General features: G+C 49.1%; 1 protein-coding gene across 2 annotated transcripts in view; it reads left to right on the top strand.

Annotated features, from left to right (window-relative positions):
- dennd1b (DENN/MADD domain containing 1B) overlaps positions 1 to 10,781 on the top strand; it is a 93,231-nt gene that overhangs the window by 43,317 nt on the left and 39,133 nt on the right. The window contains exons 7-10 of one of the 2 annotated variants that reach the window (XM_005733176.1): positions 1,222 to 1,302; positions 2,161 to 2,220; positions 4,824 to 4,877; positions 5,362 to 5,472. In XM_005733176.1, the coding sequence (XP_005733233.1) occupies positions 1,222 to 1,302; positions 2,161 to 2,220; positions 4,824 to 4,877; positions 5,362 to 5,472 (306 nt within the window). The remainder of the gene's footprint in view (positions 1 to 1,221; positions 1,303 to 2,160; positions 2,221 to 4,823; positions 4,878 to 5,361; positions 5,473 to 10,781) is intronic. The other variant, XM_005733177.1, reaches the window with a different exon arrangement.

Below are 10,781 nucleotides of genomic sequence, written 5' to 3' on the forward strand. Positions count from 1 at the left end.
CACACACACACACACACACGCGCACGCGTACACACACGCACACGCGTACACACACACACACACACGCACACACTTCACTAAAGTCTTTTCCCCTGACTTTTCGCTGCATCGTACTAGCAGAGGGAGGGGAAATGTAAAATATGCAACAAACTGGGGAGACGCGCAGCGCCTGGTGCAGCGGGTGTAGGTGATGTTCCACTGTTTAGACTGAAGGGAGGGGAGGGAGCTTTGGGATCACTTTCAATTGTCATGTAGTCACTGCTTCTTCCAAGATCCTCTGAGAACAGCGATCAGGACAAAGTGTCTGTCTAAAGTAGACAATGGCAGACACACACACTCCTGCACTTCATCAGAATAATCTAATATGAAGAGAGGAGGGGGTGGGGCCAAAAGCAGATCAGGACAGTTTGTGCGAGGAAGACGGAGACAGAAGGATAGCTGGAAATCCTGGGTGACTGAAGTGTTAGTGTGCATGATTTGGTTTCTATTTACCCCGCTGTCCGTTCCAGGCGAGAGGGAGATGTTGACAGACGAGGGAAGACAGAAGAGCGATGAGGGTTTAAGGCGAGGGGTAAATGAACTGTTTCCCCAGGCCGTGTTGCTGACCATGCGTGTGAGCATTGAGGCTCTCATGACAGGAGGCTGTTCGATTGCACCCCTCCCTCCTTAACCCTCCTTCCCTTTACTGTATATCGCCGTCTATTGCTTCTATTTCTTTTCCACTTCATGCACGCGCACACACGCGCACACACACAAACGCTCGCGCGTTCATTTCCTGGCGCGAGCAGCGGCTCGTACACAAAACCAAAACAAAGTTCTCAGAGAGGAAGTTGAAGCAAACAGTCGTCCCTCCTTTTTGTTTCTCCAGCAGGAGGCCGAGGGTGTCAGTGCTGGAAGGATCGTCTCAGGCCTGATCTGTGGTCAGACCGAGTTCTCTGCGGCTTCCTGCGGCCTCTGTCTTTGCAGCGAGGGGTGGGGGCTTAATTACTGACAGCCCGCTCTCGGGCTGTAAATCAACGCCGACAGATAATAAGCGTCTGCGGCTCGTCTTTTAACCTCGCCGTTTCTCGTTAAACATATGTCGGTCGGATGTTGCGGAGCCCTACGGCCCTGTGGTCTGCAGCAGCGCCGTGTTTGAGATTGACACGTAACTTGTGACATCAACAAGTCAAGTGAATAAAATTCACGCGTCTCTTTTCCTTGTTTGTTTGTCTCCTCTAGAAAAACGACTTGAACGACGTGCTGAACTCCCTCCATGACCTGCCTGTGCCAAAGCCCTTCACGCCCGTCAACCTGAGTGTGGTAGGTATCTTGTGTTCCCCGTTATCAGAGGCAGAGACAGAAAGAGGGGACAGGTGGTGACTGTGGCAGCATGCAACTTTAAAAAAGAATTAAAGTCGTCACAAAGAAGAAACGAGCACGTGAGGGTGGAGGAAAGCGGAGGTTGAGATAAATGAGAGAGCAGAGCAGTAGATGCTGTAGGTGGGAACAGCGACTGACACCCCGTTTGGAAACCCGTTGTTTCGGCGTGCGATGAGCCTGAGCCGGACATGTTTAAAGTGGAAGCCTCCTTTCACAGCTCGCCGTGTCTCCGCTTATCCAAAAAGTGGAACGGCCTAACGAGCTCGGTCGCTGAAAGCCGGCCTGTGACGCAGCTCGGCGGCCTCTGTCACGTCCCTGTTCAAGACGAGCGTGATGGTTTCTCTCCAGTATCTGTTTGAGTTTTAGGGCCTCTGTACTGTAACAGCATCAAAGGGTTTCGTGGGAGCCTCTGCCCTCGGGGACCACCTCTCTTTACTTTTTTTGTTTTTTCGGACCAATTAGACAAACAGCTGTAGAAGAACACTCGTCTAATTAAACATATGAATTTCCAGCCTAACAAGACTAATACGAGGCGATCAATAAATCTCTGTGAAGGCTAACGAGTCCATTTCTTCCCGTCTGAGTGTTGATTGGAAAAGAAGCCCCAGAGAACAGAGGTGATAGCTTCATCTCTCCTTCGCTCTTTTTCTGAAGAAGCCACTAGTTTGATATTTAATTGATGAAGCAGAATTATTCCCTTAAAGTGTGTTTTTGTTTTATCATGGCAGCCAAGAAGAAGAATCATTGTCCCCTTTCATCTGTGAACCCTCTCTCTCTCTCTCCCTCTCATTGTGCAAGAATGAGCAGTTGTATATTGCCACTGGGCAAGTACTGAGAGATCGGCGAAGCAAGGAGCCGGTGAGTGGAGGGGAATGAGCGAACGGCAGAGGAGGGAGGAGGCGAAATATGAAACTGCTGCTATACTAATCGCATGGGAGCCGCGGATTTCCAATTTGGCCAAATAAGCTGCGCTATCTTTTTAAATATAACAAAAACAAACTATCCTGGGCCTTGGTGTATGTTTCTTCTCCTCTGGAAAACAATCAAACTTTGTAAATGATTAATGCCCTTCCACACTGCTAGATTCTCTCTCTGAATATCAAAAGTCTTTTTTCCCTTCTCTTTATGTTTAAAGCAAAGGCAATTGTACTCAAGAAATCTCCTTGATGCCTTTCCAGTTAACCCACTTTCAATGTTTTTATATAAACAAGTCTTCGAAAGAACAAGGGGGGGGGTGATAAGCAAGCAAACAGCCAATGAAAGGCAGGGTTGAGTTGAGGAGCACGGCTTGTGATTATCACAGCGCCGCGAATTTGTAACTTTGTTTAGTTACACAGAGCACAGGGAGAGGGAGGCGGAGAGTTACCGTGGTTACGGGTGGCGGTCCTTAGCACCAAGTCCTCGATTTTACACTTTATTTATTTATTATCTTTTATCATAGATGATAGATGGGTAATGGTAGAGGTTGAGCTGAATTAACTCAACTTTAAAGCTGATGACCAAGTACTAATGCCGTCAACCAATCACGTGTGACTATTTGTGTGCAGTTTTATTTGCTGCAGCGTAACCGCAAACTAACCATCAGAGTTTCTCTACATGAACACGGCGACGCTGCGCCTGACGTTGATTTAACTGTAGCTCTAATCAGCACGTGGAAACCGGAGACGCTCCTTCGCTTTAGTGTTTTCTGTCAGGCATCACCGAGGGCAGGAAAATCACGTGGCTTTGTTTCTTACTTGGCAACAAGCAAAAACCTTGTTTTGGGCTGATCAGCAAAAAGTCACAAAAGGATCTTTAAGAGAACTTACGGATGTTAAGGCTGAGCGAGCGTCTGGTTAGTGTTTGCAGTGCGTGAGCTCTCCTGTCTCGGCGAGCAACCCCGCATCTCGTTAAGCGATCAGAACGAATTTGTTTTTATTTTTCAGCTGCAGAAAGTCGCCGTGCAAAATACGCATACAAATACGGCTTTAGCAATAATACAAAGCTTCGGGGGAGAGACCTTGATGTCTGCTCCAGTTTCTGTTTATTTGCTGCGTCTTTATCTCTTCTGAGCTTTGTTCAACCAGCACGGTGACCGTCCGCTGGGAGCAAACTGATGGTTTACTCGTGAAAATTGGTTTTTCACATTTTTTTGACCTTAAATCACATTTATTTAAGGAGTGAAAGGGCTGTTTGTTTTACACTAAACTGAATTTTTCTTTGTCGCCAGGCAGAGAATTCAAACAACATTAAATGATGATGATGTGCAAATAAAATCTACTGTGTCTCTTTGTAGAAAGACTTTAACGTATCCGTAGAAATGCAGAGTTTAGTCTTCAGCATCAAAGCGATAATGAGATGAGCTGGCGGGTCGTCGTTCTTTGGAAACGCTGAATCAGATTCGTCAATAATGTCGTTCAAAGTGGCGAAGATGAAATCGGATGATCGAGCTCAGAACACAAACTGGATCCTTTTACCGTTAAAACAGAGGTGGGGGGACCTCCAGGCCTCGAGGGCCGGTGTCCTGCAGGTTTAGATCTCACCCTGGGTCAGCACACCTGAATCACATGATGAGGTCATTCTCAGGCCTCTGGAGACCTTCAGGACATGTTGAGGTCATTTAGTCGTTTAGATCAGCTGTGATGGATCAAGCACATCTAAAACCTGCAGGACAGCGGCCCTCGAGGCCTGCAGTTGGACACCTGTGCATTAAGTTTCCATGCTTTTTTTCCTGCCTGACTGTGGTGGACTTTTAATGGGTGGTGCTGGTGGTGGTGCGGGTGGGCGTCGAGTTGCCGATTTCATTGTTGTGTTGCTCCCAATGTAAATGACTGTTTAATGATGTAAAGAGTTGAAAGTTTTGATCCGTTCTAACCTGATTTGTCTCAGTGTGCGTTTCAGAGACTCTAACCTGTGAACGAAGAGCTGCAACAGATGGTTGAGTCGAAGGCCTCAGAGAAGCGCAGCTGTACTTCCAGGAGAGTGTGTGTGTGAGACGCACAACAGTGTGTTTCACCTGGTGGTTTGTCTACCTCCAAACAGCACCTCTCTCAGGCCTCTTTGATCTGAACACTGAACCTGCCCTGCTCTCCCAAAGTGAGACAGGCAGCCCTGTGATCCTCTAAACAACCCGTGCGCGAGAGTGCGCGTCTGCGCCGAGTCGTGCACGCGCGCTCTCCGCCAGCCTTTTTAACGCTTAAATAAAGACTCCGTTTTCCACCGGAGACATCACCCCAGTCGGTGTCTACGGGGAGCTGAGCTGCTATTGAGCTTTCTCTGTTCTGTAGGCCTGATAAAAGCATTGCCACAGTTCAGACACCAGCTCAGCAATTCATATAGACAGAGCTGAAGATGAGCCATAAATCATAGAACAAAGTGAACGGCCTTTTTCTCTCCCTCTTCCCCTCGTTCTCTCCTGCGTGAGTGCCGTGCCTCGCTCGTGACCTTCCCTCTTCTTTCTCCTCATGTTTGTGTTTTCGCAGCACTCCTACTTCATCGCGCCGGATATCAATGGACTGCCAACTATCCCTGAGAGTGTAAGTATGCGTGGAAAAGAAAAGGAAGAAGAGATAAAGAGAAATCCCTGTATTCTGGGAACATCTTTGCCTCTAATCGTTTTTAATCAGATACACATGTCACTCTTTGAAATGATTGCATCACGCTCTTGTATCAGCTTTAGCTCCTGCGGTGCTTCTGCTTTTAATGTCAAGGTTCACAGACTGGCATGGCTGTTGGTAGATTCAAACTGAGCTCGTGTCCTTTGTTGATTTCTGCATTCAAATCTCAGCTCGAAGCATTAAGGCGGGGACTTACAGCTACGTGCCATCACGTTGGCTCTGTGTAAGGGATGCAGTTAGCACAAGTTTGCCAAGTTTCCCAAACAGTGCGTGCAATCGTACAAGTCCAACTGCTGCGTTTCCTCTGGCTTCAGTCTGCAGCGTTGGCGCTTTACTGCAAACGAGTTGTGCCAGAACAGTTTGTTACCAACCTGAATGTCCTCCTGTTCTTGTCCATCTCCAGAGAAACCTGACCGAGTACTTTGTGGCCGTGGACATCAACAACATGCTCCAGCTCTACGCCAGCATGCTGCACGAACGCCGCATCATCATTACCTCAAGCAAGCTTAGCACTGTGAGTCCCACCCGTCAGACGCTCGACAAACACTCGGTCTTTGTGCTTTTCTGTTTTTAATTCGAGCTGAGGTGGAGTCAGCCGGCGTGTGCGCACGTGTGGGGCTGTCGATGCCTTGGTGTGGAGCTCGAACACCCTCGTTATAAAGTATGTGGCTGAAGCATAGATTGAACATGAGTCCCTTCATCAATATTCCAGCAGGACATCAAACCCTAACAAGTATGCTGAGAATATTTATCTGACACTTTGCTGCTTATGTGGGGAGATCTGTCGACCCCTCCGCCCCCGCCCACGATAAAGCTGGATTATTTGCGTCCTATAATGGGAACGCATTGATGTCCACAGAGGCGGGCTGGATTCTCTCACAAAACTTAAACTCGCTGCCTGTTTGCACGAGGGAGGAAATCTCTCATTCCAGCCTCTCTCCGTTACCCTCGCTGCTGATGAGGCCAAACGTTTATGAGGCGGGAGAGGGAAGTGATGTCATCCTAGTCCTATCTGCATCCGCGGCGTTGCTGGTCCTGCCACCTTTGCAGAACACTTAGCAGCCGCAGGGGCCCACGCCTGGCGTTTTGGGCGCTGGAGGGAACAGTTCCCAAGGTCTCCCACAGGAGCTATAATCAGGAAGACCTGTGAAAATGACTCAGCCCCTTAGAGGATTTCACCTGTCTCCCCTCAGCTCCTCAGACCAGCAGCACCTGTGCTGGAGATCCAAGCAGCACACGGTGCAGTGACAGGAGCGGTGCATGATGTAAATGATCAGACTCAAGGGTGAGACTGTTTTTATTTCAGCAGGAATACTTGGGGGAGGGGCGGGGTTTATTTTTTCCCTGTCTGTGATTTACAGTCCTCTGCTGCCCGAAGACAAATCTCAGCTTGTTTTTCTAACAAATATATGCCGACAGGATATTTTAAGAGCCTCCACGTCAGACCTTTACCTCCGTGAGCCTTTTATCCTCTGCAATTCTTCATCCACTCATCTATCCATCCATCTTCCTCGGGGAGAGGTGTTTTGGTTTGGTAGCGTTATATGTCAGGAACTGCAGCACAAAAGTATTTTCACATCTCCGCTGGGATTGCGAGCAGGCCCGGTGTTATTACTGCTCCTGTGATGCGTTGTTTTTGTTGTTGGGCAGATTGACCCGCGAGTTCAAGCGGAAATGGCTGCCGCCATTCTCGAAGCCACGTATCTGAGCGTATGTGTACTTAACTTGAAAGCGCTCCGGCTCGTTATCCGGTTCCCCGTCTTGTGATCGAATGTGTTACTGGATGAGAGAATTATAATTTATGTCAGAGTTCGTCCAAATGTTGGTTAAAGTGAGCGTCGGCAGCCACTGGATGGACAGCCAGTGTTTCTCCAGTCTGCTTGCTACAGATAGAAGATGTATGAGAGAAAGTATTGTTAGTAACATCGTTAGTACCATCCAGCTGCTTTTCACCACCTCCGCCTGTCCAGCATCTCAACCGAGCAGAGTGAGACGGGGAATAGAAACACACACACACACGCTCAGAGATGTGCTGCATTTATTCTGCCTGCTCGAGGTGCTGCCTGTGTTAAAGCCCCCGGTGAACCCAGCGTGTCAGTCTGTCGGTACATGGCTGCCGCGTCTCGCAAGCAGCCAAAAGCAAAGGAATAAATCATGATCGCACAACAATGCGTCAGTTGACTTATTGCTGCTTCGTGACCAGAGGTGAACGGTGCCGCTGTTTTCTTTTTTGTTTTTTGTTTAAAAAGAAAAAAAAGCCAGTCGGCGGTGGCGCAGGGGCGGGAGCCAGCCGTGCGTGCAGCCTTGTCATAGGCCCGTATAATAGGGCTGCATCGGCCCTTCCTCTAACTAGTCAGCTGGGAGGACCCCCTCTGAGTCTTTCATATGCCGAGGCCCCCCAGCTCTGCAGCCCAGCCTCTGCCCTGCCTATCGCCCAAATTCACACCGCCCCGACCCCGGCACTGGCTGACAGCAGCCCTCTCATCAGGCTGTCAGGCCTATGCTAACAAGGAGCTATCCATCCAGCGTGCCCTGGAGTGCCAGCTGCCTCTCTGTTTCCAGCCTTTTCCTCTGTTCCTTCCCCGTCTCTCTTTCTCCCACTTCTCTCGGCGTCTCTCCCCCCTCGCTCTCTGTCTTAGTAATTCTTTCTCTCTGACATATTATTTTCTGTCCATCTGTCTCTCACTCTCTCCCGCTACACCTCTCTTTCTCTCTGACTTTGCCTGCCTCTTCCTGGGAGTCTTAATGTGTCTGTCTGCTGTTGGGCAACTGCAGAACATCAAGACATCCTCCCCCCTCCTCCCCCACCTTGTCCTCGATAGACTCGTCTCTGCCGTGTGTCTTAAGGCGCGTGTCGTCGCTGCGACGGTGTGCGTGCACATGTGCGTGCAGAGGGTGTTCAGAGCGTCGGCTTCTTTTTTTTTTTTAAGCATGCATCTGTTTGTGCGCGTCGTCTGCGCTCACAGGTGTTTGTACCTTATGCCTTATGTCTTCCTGTGAGGGACTGTGTGGGAGGCCTGGCGTTGGCTGCTGCCTGCGTTGTCCTGCGTGCCCTCTCTACCCCCCCGCCACCTACCTGTTTGTGGCATGCTTGCGTCGTACAGAGCCTGACACCGGCGTTTGTCAACAGAGGGAAAAGCAGAGCGTGGGTAATTGGTGACTACTCCGGAGAGGAGAGGGAAAGGCTAACACAGCAATACAATGACAGGGAGGTGGGGGGGATGAGGGAGAGGTGGCAGGGGACAGAAGGACAGCAGGAGGAGAGGAGGAAACGGAATAAGTAATGGAGACTTGGGATGAAAACAGGATTGAATTTGGAGAGCGCGCAGGGACAAAGTTGGAAGGAGAGGCTGCGAGTGTTTCAGGCCGGTGTGAGGAGGTCAAGAGCGGCCGTGTCGATTCCTCCTGTCAAACTGAATTAGGTCGCCCGCAGCAGCGGTTATTCTTGCTGCGTTCAAACCAGAGAGCAGCTGGTTAAAGGCTCGGCGACCGTCATAGGACCTCCTTAAGTGCGATCGTAGCAGCATTGTTTGTGCCTCACATCAATCTGCTCAGGTGAAGAATAATGGGAAGGGTATCGCAGAGCGCTGATGTCTCGAGCGGGTCTGGACTTAATTGAAGGGCGGCGCTGCTGTTCGGTAATGAAAACACAGTTTGGATGCAAAACTGAGGTTTATTTATCTAAACGTTGTTGTCCTCGATTCAGTGAAAAAGTGGCAAATAAAATATGTGTAAATGCAAAAACTCCCCTTTTCTATTCTGCTGCTGATGGATCGCCAGGAAACAAAGGATCACATCCAACCTCATTATTGATAAACTGCTTCATTCCTGACTTTATGGCGTCGACTTTGAGTTGCAAATTTTCTTCCTCTTCCATCTTCTCCAACCTTCACCTCCTCCTCTGTATCTCTCGATCCCTCTCTTTTCGGTCTGTCCTTCCTTTAGTCTCACTGAATAGATCTGGGAAGACCCGTGTTAGTATGGACACTTTCTGTCTCGGCTACAGCGCACTAAAAAGCTCTCAGGGCAGAACCAAAGACCTTGACTGCTTTTTGAAGCAGGCTGTCGCTGTATAATCGGTTAGCTTCTCTCAGAGGAAGGGGCAACACACACACATGCACAGTGTGTAGGAGGCAGGCAGCCCCTCATTACCGGGCATAGCCCTGGTCCCCGAGGACTGGACCCAGCACCTAATCCTGTATTTGTTCTTGGGGACTGTATCTGTGATTCTCCATTGAATGGAATATTAAGCACCAGGTCTTTTGTGGAGCGTGTAAGCCATTTGGCTCCACTCATCTATTATTTATCAGCCTGGCAAATATTTTATCAGCCTTAGCCTCTCATGACCCACTCTCATGTGAAGCCCCCCTATAAATGAAGAAAAAAAACAGGGGTATCTTTTTTTTTCTTTTTCAATTTATCCTCCTTTTACTTTTTGCCTCATTTGTTCTAAAACCAGGACAAGGACACGGCCGTGTGTATTAGGCTGAATTAGAGAAGCAAATATGTGAAGTATTCCTCTGGAGTTCCCTTCGAGTTACCTTATCTAAGGCGCGCTGCCGCTTCCACCGCTTTGGAGATAGCACATAAATGAAAAGTGAAATCTAGATTTGCTTTATAAATCATTATCTTAGTTTCAGACTCCCTTCTCGGCCGACTCCCCCAAGCCAGCCACCCAGCCTGGGAAGAAGAGAAGCGCAGAGAGATACTCCTGTTTTCACTTTCAACCTGAGAGTAAATCATGCCGGTTGGGGGGCTCACCTTGAGGCTTGGTGGAGATAATTGGAGTTGGTTAGCGAGGTGTTCTGAGCCATTACCTCCTGGTACCAGCGAATGGCTGGGGCTTGTCTCTCACTCCCAGAGGAGGGATACAGTAGCCTGTTGGCTCTGCGCTTCGCGTGCGTGCGCGCACATGCATGCACACGTGGCACGTGTACACATGCGTGCGTGCATAACCGCAGCCAGATCGGTGACCTTTCCCGATCGCAATTTTAATGGCCCCTCAGCATCGTAGGGCGTGAGAGTTCTGATCGTCACTTTTCCACCAAGTGCTTCACTTTCATACATTAATATTCATAGCATTGATTTATTTTCAGAATTAACTAAAAAAACAGGAAAATAAAAACCCCAAACTGTTTGCCAGGGAATTAATCCTGACAGGAGCGTGGCATTGTTGTTTTATTTGAAGACAGCAGGAAGCAGAAATATGCATATGCAGATACACAGAGCAAGACACCAATTAAATGTTGATTAAGTCTTAACTATTGTGGGACTGCGTGTATGAGAGATTGCAGAGAGACAATTAAAACGAAACGGAAAAAAGAAAAGACGTTGGCTTTTTTTTTCCTGGCCAAACACACACGCTGGGAGGGAAACACACACACACACACACACACACACACACACACACACACACACACACACACACAGGCTTTCTGTTGTGAGCTTTTCAGATGTCCGGGCTTGATCTTTGGGTGGATTCAGAGGGGTGGGGCCCCTCTCTCTCTCTGGCAGCGGTGGTTTTCAGCCACCGAGCTCGCCCGCTTTTGGCCGGTCAATTGTGACACTGCGTGTGTCAGCGAGCAGGGGGTCTCCTGGCAGTTGCACGCGTGTGCGTCTGATAGCGTGTGTCCGCTTCACACATTGACTGTGAAGCTGCAGCAGTATAACAGCGGCTGCTGCTCCGGGGTCCCGGCGGTATTGGCCTAGCCCGCAGTCTCTCTTGGCTAACTCATGTTTCATTCTTTGGCAATTTGCCCTAATGAAGTCCCGCAGGAGCCCCTCAGACCTCTGTTCTCTTTCCATATTTAATCATGTTATTTT

The sequence above is a fragment of the Pundamilia nyererei genome, unplaced genomic scaffold (genome assembly GCF_000239375.1).
Source record: "Pundamilia nyererei isolate P.nyererei 1_Seehausen unplaced genomic scaffold, PunNye1.0 scaffold00050, whole genome shotgun sequence".
NCBI classification, from domain to species: Eukaryota; Metazoa; Chordata; class Actinopteri; order Cichliformes; family Cichlidae; genus Pundamilia; species Pundamilia nyererei.